At 44.7% G+C, this 13,917-nt stretch overlaps 1 protein-coding gene across 1 annotated transcript in view; it reads right to left on the bottom strand.

The window, feature by feature from the left end:
* Pgm5 (phosphoglucomutase 5) overlaps positions 1 to 12,114 on the bottom strand; it is a 155,732-nt gene extending 143,618 nt beyond the window's left edge. Inside the window, exon 1 of the mRNA XM_041660998.1 lies at positions 11,788 to 12,114. Within this exon, the coding sequence (XP_041516932.1) occupies positions 11,788 to 12,048 (261 nt within the window). The 5' untranslated portion in view covers positions 12,049 to 12,114. The remainder of the gene's footprint in view (positions 1 to 11,787) is intronic.
* Positions 12,115 to 13,917: the final 1,803 nt, after the last annotated feature.

The raw sequence follows: 13,917 nt of genomic DNA, 5'->3' as shown, positions 1-13,917 counted from the left end.
TCCGGAGCTGGAAGGAGAAACGAGGGTGCATCTGAAGCAAACCAGCACGGATTTCTCATGCAATTCCCCGTGTCTGAGCACGTGAAGAAGGTTCACAGGCGTATAGAAGGCTGGCCCCAGTTACGTTGTTCAATCATCCCATTATGAAAATCTCACTGAGATGGAAAATCTAATTGTCTTCAGCTGCAAAATGGAGTAAAACCTGGAAGTCGTGCCCCTCCTTGCAATCAGGTATTAAGTTCTTGGAGAACGCTCTGCAACCTTGTCCTTGAACCGGACTCAGGAAACTGCTCACATTCTGTGGGGGTATCATCACCACAGTACACCAAGGATAAAAACTGCCCATGTCCGCTGCATCTCCCTGAGGGAAGAAGGCGGAAGGGAGTCGGCAAGCCGAGACAAGCTGGTACCCAATGGAAAATTCTATTAAAACAGATCTTGCTCCTTGCCTCTGTGGCTCTGGGCAAGATCTTTGGCCCCTCTGCACCTCGGTTTTGTTATCTAAAAGATCTAAGCGATTGCATGATGAAATCCTAGAAGGCAAACGAGCAAAGCTCCAGGTCACGGTGCCCAGCACCCAGCAACCCTTGAGCACATCCCACCGCCTTTCCCTAGCTGGTAATGTTTTTTAACGATGAATGAAGGTGTCAGTGTCATCAGGCACTAACTTGAAATCTTTTTCTCCTATGTTTACTTTTGTCAAACATTTAAAAAGTACATAATAACAAAATAAAAATCATCTGTCATCCTTCCATCTCAAGGACTGTCAACATTTCCAGGCACAGCCTTGGTCTGTGGGTTTCAGCTGTCTTCACACATTGTTACAAAAGAGATTGCTGTGTGGCCTACATTATTCACTTAGTCTCTCCTCTCTGTCTCTCTGTCTCTGTCTCTCTCTCTCTCTCGTGTGTGTGTGTGTGTGTGTGTGTAAGCTTACAGCTTATAAAATAGTTGGTTTTTATATGACTTTATCAAACATCCTTAGTGTCAATTGTCCTTCCCCATCTGTTCTCTCCTTCATCCCCCACTCACTGAATTCCACCCATTTCTCCCTTTTCCTCCTTCATGCCACCACGTCCTGAAAATCTTTTCCCCATCCCTTACCTGTTTTAGTTTACCAACTTCTACAAATACTCCAAGTGAATACCCTCAAATCTAAAGCCTTGGAGCTAGGACATACATATAGGAGAGGACATGCGCCATGTGTCTTTCTGGGCAAGTCTAGCTTGTCTATCTTTTTATGACACTGAAGAAGTTTCTCAACATAATTTTAAAGGATGTATAATCTTTCACTATTTAAATGAACTATTATTGACTGGTGAATATCAAAGTGTTTTACCTCAAGTTTCTATTTGTAAAAGATTACATGTCTGAAGACTAAAACCATCTCAAGTTGTAACTTAAACTGGACATGATTTGCCAATAATTACAAAGCACGCCAGTCCACAGAATGTGTCCATAGCTAGCTAGTGTCTTTTAAGCCACCAAACCTGCCCACTAAGAAGCTGCCAAAGTCTGTGGGAGGGAATGACAGCCGTACATCAACCAACTCTTCTTATATTGGCCTGTCTACGCGTCTCACTGACCCTGTCCACTTGCATGTACCAGACTGGGCTGCTTGTTCATCACAGACATTGAGCTCAGGTCCAAAGCCATCCTCGTGAGAGAGAGGCCTGTCTAGATCCATCAGATTCATACACCTTATATTCATGTTCTCACTCCATCACCAGGTCTACTGAATGTTCTAGAAACACAGATCAGTAGGAAGATTTGGGCATGTTGTCAAACATTTCTGACATTTGGAATCTTATTCTACCCTCTGTGATAGTGTTACTTGTCAACTTGACTCTAAAATCATCTGGAGAGGGCTCACCTGGGGGGAGGAGAGATTGTCTTATTTACAATAAGCCTCATCTTACTTGTGGATCAGGTCATTCCTTGGGCAGGGAATCCTGGCCTGTATAAAGCGGAGAGAGAGAGAGACGCTCTACCTTGCATGCGTTCAGCCCTGTCTGTTGCCTGTTGCAATGTGACCAGATACTTCAAGCTCCTGCCATGACTTCCCTGCCATGACGGACTGCACCTTGACCTCTGAGATACAATGAACCCTTTCGCCTTTAAAATGTTTCAGTCAAGCCGGGCGGTGGTGGTGCACGCCTTTAATCCCAGCACTCGGGAGGCAGAGGCAGGCGGATCTCTGTGAGTTCGAGACCAGCCTGGTCTACAAGAGCTAGTTCCAGGACAGGCTCCAAAACCACAGAGAAACCCTGTCTCGAAAAACCAAAAAAAAAAAAAGTTTCAGTCATCACTGCTTATACAGCAACAGAAAAAGGAATAAAGACTCCTCTTAAACACACTCAAGGGAAAAATACAGCTCTGGGGGACGGGTAAGGAGAATGGGGCCCTGGGCATATGCTACAGAATACACACATACGTATCCACACCCACCAGTTGGCCAGCGTTCACATGAAGAATTGCACATAAGATTTTAAAGATCTCTTTAAACTTACATATTTTCTCTGAGTAGTTATCACCATCAATTTTAAAATTCATTTTTGCGTGTTTTTAAGTGAATCTCCTCAGACCAACTGCTGCCTGACTGGGAAATAATAACTGCCCGTTTTCTAAGCAGCCCCCACCCTTTATCCTATGTTCCCGTGAGCTGGTGAACTGAAGACCTCTGCAGCCAGATTTACAACTCGGTAGGATTAAACCGTTTACTATTATTTATGACAGCCATTCTAGGCCTTTCGTGTCTGCATCTGTCCCTGTACATTTGAGAGATCCTCCCAAAAAAAGAATCGCACGCCTCCTAACCAAACATTGAGCAAAGCTGCAGGCACAGGCGCCTGACAAACATCCTCCCCAAGTGCCCGAAAGTGAGGCGAGCCTCCACAGCTGTGGATTTTCAGACTCCTGGCCGATTAGCGAGATTAGCATGGAGTCTCCCAGCTTCTGCTGGGCCTGTTCCTCCCAGTGAGCTCTCACATGACCTAGCCCGTTAGGTCAGAAAAGCTTCGTGAAATGAGCAGATTAAGGGCTGGCTTCAGGAAAGGGTAGTGGGGTAAGCCTGGAGGCCAGGCTTGGTGTCTCCTCAAAGACTGAGGAGCGGAAAGGTTAAATACGGTAAAACATGGTGTTGCCCCAACTAGCTCCCCTCAGGAGACAACACTCAGACTGTCCCAGGAAAAGGCCTTTGGGTTGAGTCACTCTGTGGGACCAACTGCCACCACCTCAAGGGCCATTCAGAGGAGTGCATGTGTGTGCAGGCACAGCTGGGAAGGGAGGGGATGGTGTCTTCAGCAGTTGCCACCCAGCTTGCCGGCAGCATGGAGAAATGCCAAAAGTCAAGAGGGAGCCATAGGGAGCAACTGTGGTCACCAGACTAACAGGAGCCTCTGGTTAGAAAAGCCAGGGTTAACAAACGAACACACTCTACTTCCTTTTCATCAAAGTGTTTCTGTAATAATTGTGTCATACGAGTACACAAAAATAATTCTTAATAATTCATTATTATTATTTTTTTTTTAGTTTTTCGAGACAGGGTTTCTCTGTAGCTTTGGATCCTGTCCTGGCACTAGCTCTTGTAGACCAGGCTGGCCTCGAACTCACAGAGATCCGCCTGCCTCTGCCTCCCGAGTGCTGGGATTAAAGGCGTGCGCCACCACCGCCCGGCATAATTCATTATTTTTAAGCCGCTGAGCAGCCTAGAAAACGTGGAGGCAAGTCTCACTGCTCTCTCCATTGTTACAAACCAACCCCAAGGCTGTGGGATTTCCTCTGATCATGCAGGTTGTAAGCGACAACACCATAGATAAACTCCAGACCTTTCCCTGGCTTTGCTTTGTTTATTAAATGCTACTTGGTGGTGGTGATGTGTTTGTTTGGCTGGTTAGTTGGTTACTGAGATAGAGGGCAGTTTGTGTTGCCCAGGCTGGCCCTGTAAGTTTATACAATCCTCTAGCCCAACTTCCATGTACCTGGTTATTAATGTCTTTAATTATGAAATCAATGAATATGCATATGTATAACTGTTTTAATTAGAAACGCATGTAAAGTAGGAAGGAAAGGGGTTCTCCTCCCACCCCACCACAGACACACAAAGATGTGCCCAGTGTAACCTTGGAAGTCCAGTCCGATTTGCTGACCTTATATACAAAAGCTGGGATCACGCAATCCCAGGGGCTACTTTTCTAGCTAGCAAACCGCCATTCACATATTTCTCAGACCATATTCCCACTTCCTCCGTTTTCAGATTTTAATAGTTTCATTGTGTAACCGTGTCGTAAGGGCCTCTTCTTGGCTATGGATATAGATTGTTTTCTGATATTCTTTTAGTAGAGTGCTACAGTGAGCATTCTGGAATACAGGCTTGCACATTTATACTAAAACATCTACGGAACTCATTCGTAGATTACCACACTCCTGGGTTGTTGTATAAAGACTCTATTAGTTAAGATATATACTGACAAAAGCTGTGTCTATTAATAGTATGTGCCATAACATAGTGTAATATAGCATATGTAATGTAACAAATGTAATATGACATATAATATTTATCATCAACAATATGTAATATAAACATGATGACTTTCCCATAGCCACACCAACTCTTGAGTATTTTCAATTTTTTGATATACTAATTATTTTTATTTAGATTTATCTAGTTACAATGAGGTTGTTTATCTTTTCGTATGTTTTGTCGGTGACAACTTTTGTTTTAAATTGTTTGGGTTATCTTCTTGGTTTGGAAGAGTGTATTCTGTATTGAAGATATGAACTGTTAGTTTTAAAACTCTCCTCTCAGTATTTTTTGAGATCTTTTATTGGATAAACTAAACTCTGATTTCAGTTGTGGCCTCCCCACGATGGAAATCCTAAATATAAAACTAGATAGCACTAGCTAGAAACCAGGAATCTTATTAAAGGAAAACAATAGAAAGGTAATAACTTAATGTTTATACAAAATGCTTCTCAGTAAAGACTTGGAATGGGAAAAGTCAAAAACTCCCATGATTCCAGACCAAGGAAAAGATCTTCCTTGATGGTTGATTGTCCCTGAATTATTTTTCCTTTATACATATACAGACATTGCTCCAAAAGTTGGTGTCACTAAAACCATACAAGGTATATGATATTTAATGACTCAGAAAATGGGGAATCTTCACTTTTAAAAGTCTTGTGCATATTATAGATATGCTTTTATTCGTAACTAGCATGGTGAAACCAGATGAGAGGATTGAAAATGCCCCTTCGGCTGTGCGAACACATACGGGCCAGTCTTGAACGTTTTAGATCTACTTACAAGGCTAGCATTGCATGCCTGACCTTGAAGCCCTAGCTCTCTCTACCTTGATTGTTATATTCCTGGGATAACCAGATCCATTTTCTCCTGTGTATTATTCCCAAGTAATCTTGCTAAAATTCTATTCAAGGCTTATTTATATTGCTGTTCTCTAACAACAGGCAGGACCCTAAAATGAGAGCTAAGATTGATGGATTCAATACCTGTGTTTGGGCTGCTCCAAAAGTTGACCCTAAATTCTGGTCCTCAAGTCTTTGAAGAAAGTCACACACTTCCAGAGTTCACAGAGGGTCTATCAAAGCAGACTTTTCATCAAAAATGATTCCTTGGGTAAGTTTTACACATAATGCTACGGATGCGTGTCTGCCTTTTCAATAAACATCATTCTATTTTATCACAAGATTTAGCAAAGCAGCTTAGTTCAAGATGCCATTTGGGCCTCTGGACACATTAACCAAAGCTTAAAATAACCTCCCAGCAGCTGGGAGGGCCCAGCTGTTCTCAAGACTCTCCCACTCCTTCAGCGTCCCCATAAAAAGTGAATGAAGACCAGAGGCTAAAAGTGTCAACCAAACACTGGTCACACAGGGAGATGGAGACAGCCGCGGGCTCCTGAGTGTGGTGTTGCTCCCAGGAAACTTGCCTGTTCCGTGCTCAGGTGTGAAGATCCAAAAAGGGCAGTGAGGCAATGTGATGGGAGGCCCCTTCAGGTTTCTCCTTAGTGTACCGTGAGCCTGCTTTTCCTAACGTCTGAACTGTCCACCAGTTCTACAATGAACGCCAGCTACAAATATGAAGCAATCACTCTTCCGCTAGAGGCAGGATCCTGAGCCACCCAACCCATTTTCAACTCTAACGCAGAGAAGAGGCCCTAGATGTTGAAGCACAGGGGAGGGTCTTGCTTCCTTCTCTGCATGCCCACCCACTACCAGCAGAGCCTACTTTGTTTCAACTTCTAGTCTGTGTTAGTCCTCTTTGGAACCATACCAAGATCCACTCCCCAGACAGTTGTAATCAACACCAAAACAATTATGTTCTCATTTTAGGGAACAACCAGCTTCTCATGGACAATGGGGATCATGCAACTTGTCTGGGAGGACAGTCTCAAATCTCCAGCTGACCCGACTTTTCTCAGGTGACTGCAATTCCACTTCCACCTCCAAAAGGTCTCGCTGGCATGGACTAAGGCTTGCAGCATCATGAATATTCTGCGCCCTTTGTTCATCATTGCTGGCCATCCTGTTGTCAGTACAGCTCATACCTCACCGCAGATGGATTTCCTCTTGGCTACAATGTACAACAGAGCTGTGCAGCTTTTGTCAAGGGACCCATGACAGGCTTTGTCAGTACATATGGTTACATTATAATTATCTACATCCAGTTGGCCACAACAATACTTCTTTCTTTTTTGCTAAAACATGTTACAGTCTGAAGTTGCAATGTCTCCCAAAGACACACATGCAGAGAGAATGAGGTGTGGGTTGATGTTCGAGTCCTGGGGTGTCCACCTTCTTGGGATTAAGCCCTTTAGCTGTGTAAAGGTGTGTGCCTTACATTTATGCTGCATTTGTTTAATTAGGAAATGATGGGCTGCATTTTTTTCACCTTGCCTGCCTATGGCATCTGAATGGCCAACAGCTGGGCAGGAGAAAGGACAGGTGGAGCTGCTAGGCAGAGAGACTAAATAGGAGAAGAAACTTAGCATGAGAAGGCAAAGTGAGAGGAAGAAGGAGGAAAGAGAGAGAGAGAGAGAGAGAGAGAGAGAGAGAGAGACATATAGAAAGAAAGTAAAAGGCCCTGAGGCAAAAGGTTGATAAAGTGAAACAGGGTAACTTAAGGGAGCTAGCCAGAGACATGCCTAAGCCAGACCAAGCAGAAAACTAACTTGTTTAGTTGTCATGAAGTTCCGTTGTGGAGATGGGCTATTTCCTCAAATCCCTACCCCAAAGTTGGAGGGGTGAAAAAGAAAGATACAAAGTGTCTCCTTTCCAGGAGCAGTAACTAAGAAACCCAGTTGTGAGGACAATATTCAGTTTATAAAAGAATGCCCCAAAGGCTGGGGAGAGGACACAAGGTAAGTGCTTGCACTGCAAACATGAACACCTGAGCTCAATCCCAGTACCCATGTGAAAAGCAAGACACGAGGCTGAGGAAATGGCTAAACAGGTAAAGGCATCTGCTGCCAAACCTGACATCTTGGATTCCATTGCCAGGACCCACATGACAGCAGAAAAACAACTCCCAAAAGTTGTCCTCTGACCTAACACATGCTATGGCATACATCACACACATGCACGTTAACACTATTTATATTTTAACACATGCTATGGCATACACCACACACGTGCACGTTAACACTATTTATATTTTAACACATGCTATGGCATACATCCCACACATGCACGTTAACACTATTTTGAAACCTCCAACAAACTAGTTTTAAGAGACCATCATTAGTGATTGTAAAGCCACTGGGTAAAGGCTGACAGGAAACCAAACATGCACATAGTCTCAAGTTGAGCCCGCAGCTGACCAGAACCGAGGAAGGACCGGTGTGGCACAGAAACAGTGACCACCGGGACTCTGCTGTCCTTCAACTGTCACTCATACTGAGACCACGCAGCTTGTACTTCACAAGATGCATATAATTCAGAGCCCCCCCACCAAGTGTTGATTGTTGCATTTGATGTGCTGCTGGGTTGGGGTGAGGGGTGAGAGTGGGGAGACTGAGTAAATAGACCCAAACCTGTAGGGCATGGAAGAAGGAGCAGAGGAAAAATCTAGAGTTTGGAAAAATGAAGACACTGAATTAACTATGGCTTTTCTTGCTTTACCAAGTGGACATCAAACTCATAATCCTCTTACCAGAGATGGCATCAGAGGCATGCATGGCCACACCAAGCTTTGAAATACTCTTATTAAAAAATAAGTTAAAACTGAATCGATTAAGCTTTCAAAAGGACTGGATGCTCATAGCCCCCAAAATTCAGGCATCAAAATCCTAAGCCCAAGGTGACAGTTGGAGGTAAGGCATCCAGGAAGGGTTTAGGTGGTGAGGATGGAGTCATCATGATTGGCGTTTAGTGCCCTTAATAAAAGAGAGCTCAAGAAATAGCTAGGCCCTCCCACTGCATGAAGCCACAGTAAGAAAGCACAATTCTGTGAGCCAGACACCAAGATAACCAGAGCTTTGACCTTGGACTTTCAGCCTCTAGAATTGCTTTCAATGAGTTTCTGTTGTGTACACAATAGACATTTCATGACAGCAATGCACACGGACTAAGCTAGGTCTTCAGAACCAACATCCAGTCAACACGAGGCAGAACAAAAAGTGACATGGCACCCTAAAAATACATTTTAAGAGCCCAGAAGAAACAGTCTACAAGGCAATTGGTCTGAGTCTTTGGCAAATCAGTTTCATAGACAGGCAGGCTAGAGACAGTATTTTGTAGGTTAAAAATTGACCTAAGTTACCAAATGCAATGTTTATTCCTTGATTAGAAGAACTTGGTTTGAATAAATCTCCCATAAAAGAATTTCAAAACAACAGAGTTAACTCAACCCAAATGCAGAGTTATAAGTATGTGGGAAAGGCTCCTTTTTTTTAAAAAAAAAAAAAAGAGATCCATACTTAAGATCCATGCATACAAATGCTAGTTTTCTTAAGAAAATGTAAATACTAAAGCCAAAAAGAACGACACAGACACAACAAGGACCTATTCTGTCTTGGATTTTCTGAAAGCTGGAGATTTTCATAAATTTTAAAATTTTTTAAAGTTTATTTTATGTACATATATGTATGTGTGCAATGTGGATGTGTGAGAGTACAGGCATGCACTATCCCAACCATAATTTTTAATTTTTACACTTATTTATCATATATGTGTATGCACACATGTGCATACATATATCACAATTCACATGTGGAAGTCAGAGGACAATTTGCAGTAGTCCGTTCTCTTCTGCCACGTGAGTTCCAGTTAATCAGAGGCAAGAACCTTTACCTGCTATGCCATCTTTCTGACTCCACACTCATAATTTTATCCAAAAAATGTTCAAATCTCAAATTATACACTTAGTAGTGTGAAATACGTCAGTTTGAAGCTTGATGAATGAGTAAAATATATGCAATTTGTTCACCATTTAGAAATTTCATAGTTCTGTTCTTCTCCAGCAAGTATATTACCAAATACCAAGGACAGCTTTTCTCAGAAAAGTTCCTTATAAACTTAACTGTCTCAGTCAGTGTTCTACTGCTGTGGAGAGACACCATGACCGTGGCAACTCTTATCAAAGAAAGTATTTAATTGGGTGCTTGCTTACAGTTTCAGAGGCTTAGTCCCTTGTCAGCATAGCAGGGAGCATGGAAATATACAGGCAGACATGGTGCTGGAATAGTAGTGAGCGTTCTACATCCTAATACAGGGAGCAGGGAGAGAGAGACTGGACCTGGCCTAGGCTTTTGAAACCTCAAATCCCACCCCCAGTGACACACTCCCTCCAACAAAACCACACCTACTCCGACAAGGCCACGCCTTCTAACCCTTCTCAAACAGTGCCACTTCCAGATGACTGGGCATGCAAATACATGAGCCTATGGGGACCATTCTCATTCCGACCACCACATTAACTTTTTAATCAAAACCAGACATTTTCAGATGAAGGAACGACAGGCCACTTGATAATCAGATTCCCCTATTTGGCAAGAATAAATGCTAACTTCTGTTATTTTTGTATCCTGTTTATGAATGTCCAGTCAGGAATCTGTTTAAAGGTTTTAGGACTCCAGGTTGGTCACCCTCTCAGCCTAACGCAGCATGTGGGTTGGAAGACAAGTGAGTTCCCCAATCACATCCCCAACCACACAAGAACTATAGTGCTTGTGATTTTCTACCCCTGCCAAACTACATCTCTTCCAGAGTCAACCATCTGACTATTCACTTCAGAACAAGTCTCCCAGAAGATGAGAAGATGAAGAGGAGGCTGCTCCAAGTCAGTGCTTTTGAAACGCAAATCAACAACTCTCTTAACAAATATTCTGGCCCACAGTAAATCCTGGATAGGCTTCTCCTACCCCCTGACAAACTAGGGCGTGGAGGGAGGGGGGTGAACGCTGTCAGAGTTCTCTCGGGGCTCATTATCCTCCCATCATTCCCAGGAATAACTCTGTCAGACAAGAGGGAACGAGCATTTGTCAACCTCTCGCCAACCCCAGCCTCCAGCCAAGAGTCATCAATCGTAGGTGAAGAGCCAAAGACAAATGCCAGTCTGGAATTTATCTGGTCCTGCTTCCCCCAAATGGTTTTTTGGATATTACACACGCACAGAGCAACAACAACAACAAAAATCTCACAACGCATCTTTTTCCTCCCTATTCCAAGGCTAAAACGCTGAGAAGAGACAGTCACAGTAGAAAACCTGAAACGTGGGCATCTCTAAAGAAACAGTAAGAAGAACTGAGGGCACAGGGAGCTGTGGGATGGCCAGAATCCACACCACAGGTAATTATCTAGTTTCACTTTTAAAGATGTTAAACTCTGTACATCGGCAAGGGATTCCACTCAAGGGAAAGTTTCGCTGCTGTGAAGCTGGTTGTGTTTAATCAGGGTCAGATAATGTTTTAAAGCCATGTTTCTTACGGATAATTCAAAGACCCCCTAAAGTTTGGTAGTTTCAAGTTTTGGTAGCTGTATTTGGGGATAAGGTGAAACGAAGTGGGGAGAGCGGAGCGGATTCACCAGAATGTGCTTCTGTCTGTAAGATAAGGAAGAAGGAGCAGAAGGCAAGAAACTCAAAGTCTGAGAAATCAAGTTGCAGAAGAAAACGGCAGAGGTCTTGGGAGAAGGAAGAGGAAATGAAGGTGCGGATGAGTTGGAAGAGGCCTGCCTTGTCACACGCCAAAAGCATCTTCCGAGAGAAGTTGGTAATTGCGATACCCTTTGGAGATATGCCTCCTGGGAACTGAGAGGCCAGGCTGCAATGCTCCCAAGCCATTCACCCCATTCCTGTCCCAAAGTAGTCACTAAAGGACCATAGAGCTAAAGTAATTTAGCCATCTCCAGGCAAATAGCTCACCAGTTCAATGTGCGTGCAGATATTTGTTAAGTTTGACAGCTAAGATTTGGAAGAGGATCGTGAATAATAATAATAATAATAATAATAATAATAATAAACACCGGAGTGGGAAGTCCTCATGTCTGTGAGGGGAGGAAGGCTACTAACTTTTAGGTTGGGAGAATACTGGAAACCCAGAGCTGGGATGGAGTGGAAAATGGGCGAGGAAGGAAATACAGAAAAAAAGTGGAACAGGTGCGGGAGAAATCCAAGGTTTCAGTCCCAGTGTTTTCAGAACAGCCCCCTTTAAGGTCAGTGTCCCAAGTGTGCCTAGTGGCTGCCAGTGCGCTGGTGTAGGAAGCTGAATAGAGCACTAGGGAGGTGGCCCGGGCGCGGGGACAGCAAAACGGGGCTTGAGAGTCACTCACCCCGTTGGCAGCAGCCATCTGCACCACGATCTCGGTGGCCGTCCTGCTGAAGTACCTGCCATCGCTGCCCACCACCATAGTACAACCCTGGCGGTCGCGCAGGTCGATGGACGACAGCACACTTTGGATGAAGTTGGGCAGGTAGTTGCGCTGACCCTCGAAAAGCACCGTGGGTCGCCGCAGCCCGCCACCGCCGGTTGGCCGCTGGTCCTCGTAGGGTGCCGTGGGCACTGTCAGCACCGGGATGGGGCTCCCCTCCATGGCGCCGCTGGCCGGTCCTGCGGCGGCTGCGGGAGCCTCGGGGATCTGCTGCCCGCCCGGCCCCCACCGCCTAGACTCACTCTGGGCTCCGCCTTGCGCCCTCCCCGCCCGTCCCCGCCCTCCCACCACTGCTCCCTGCGGGTCCCCTCAATGCCCCGGAATGGAGTCTGCCTCCACTTTCAGATAAAGTGTTCCGCGGCCCAGCTTCTTCCCAGAGGATCGCCCAGCTGTCCTCGGTTTCTTTCCCCAACTGGCCTTACTTTCCTAGTGTCCCAAAAGCTGGACTCCAAGGCCAGCTACTGCGTCCCCAACTACACCTTCAGTCCATCTCCAGACTCAGCCCTCCAGCTGCTCCCCATCTAAGCACACTCTCTAGAAGATAGCCTAAGACTGGAGTCGGGTCTACCCCAGGTCCCCTCCTGCCCACAGCCCTCTCTCCCCACACCCTGAGCGGCAGCTTAACTCAAGCACCAGTTTCTCTCCCTAGTAAGGACAGAGCGGGAGGTGGGAGGGGGCTGAAACCTTTTGCCATCAGAACAGTCCTCGCCAAAAATAACCCTGGAAAGGAGAGCTGAGAATTGTTAGGCTCTGCCAGAGGTGAAACTGGAGGCTGGGCTGTGTGTGTGTGTGTGTGTGTGTGTGTGTGTGTGTGTGTGTGTGTGTGTGTGTGTTTCTGCGTGCACCCGCACTCAGCAGAAACATTTGTTGTGGGGAATCACAACATGTCAGGCCCTTCAGTCCTCAGGACTTACCCCAGCAGCCACTTTTGTAGCTTTTCTTTTCTTTTCATTGTTGTAATTGAAACAAACACATGTTTTCTTATTCTTGTCTTGCTTGTCCTTCCTACACATCTGCTTAGAAACCGGCTCCCTCTGCATTGCCTCTGTCCACATTATTGAACTTTTCTCTGGACAAAGCACCTCCAATAGGAGATTAAAGCGCATTCAATGTCATCCAGAAACGGATGGACAAAGCCAAGGGAAACAAACATGAGGTGCAACCTTCTGTGCTGAGTATGTTTGCCCGAACCCTTTCCTTCCGCAGAACCTAGAGGTGTTCTGCCTTCTCTCTATAAAATCTGCCTCAAATCCCAAACCAGGAAAATCCTCACTATGGAGAGGAGTGAAGAAAGAGGAAATTAAAAGGAGAAAAAGACTAATCTTGGCAGCACAGCTGTAACCCCAGAGCCCAGGAGGTGGAGACAGAGTCAAAGCCAGCTTCGGTTACTGCTTTCCTTCCCAAAATATTAGCCACTTTTTGGGGAGTACAACCGACTCGCTGCTGGGAGTGTATAGTGTTTGAACTTAGTGGTGTAACGAAGTGGTGGTTCCCACACAACCTAAAGGCTTCCACCCCACCCCAAGGCTAAAAACAACCAAAAGAAGTAGGAATGATGTTCATACTGGCTCACCTTATAAATGAGGAAAAAAAGAACCTTTTGTGAAGTCATGGAAACAGCCAAGACGTCCCTTGCAGCCAACCCAAATTCTCCTAATGCCCCTCCTTGTTGCTAGTATTCTTGAACTGTGATGGAGAAGCCAGTGGAACTATCAACTGAAACCCGCAAAGACCTCTCCACTTCTCTTTTTTCCTATGAGATGGTTATTTATTCGGGGACTTTATAAAACAAGGTATTAAGGACATTGTCTTATAAATAAACAAAGCAAAAGAGACAAATTATAGGCAGAAAGATTACAGATTGTGGAAGAATGGGTAAACAATCAATATATACACATAAAAAACATTTTTTATGAAAATACACACTTCAGATATGGTAATATACATAAGTGACCACAAAAATTCTACCAGGGAACTCCTACAACTGATAACCTTCAGTAATGTGGCAGGATATAAGATTAACTCCAAAAC

The sequence above is a fragment of the Microtus oregoni genome, unplaced genomic scaffold (genome assembly GCF_018167655.1).
Source record: "Microtus oregoni isolate MIOR12 unplaced genomic scaffold, Mior012 000012F_ref0000307, whole genome shotgun sequence".
NCBI lineage: Eukaryota > Metazoa > Chordata > Mammalia > Rodentia > Cricetidae > Microtus > Microtus oregoni.
The sequence above is the reverse complement of the archived record's forward strand: the minus strand, read 5'-3'. Positions and strand labels throughout refer to the sequence as shown.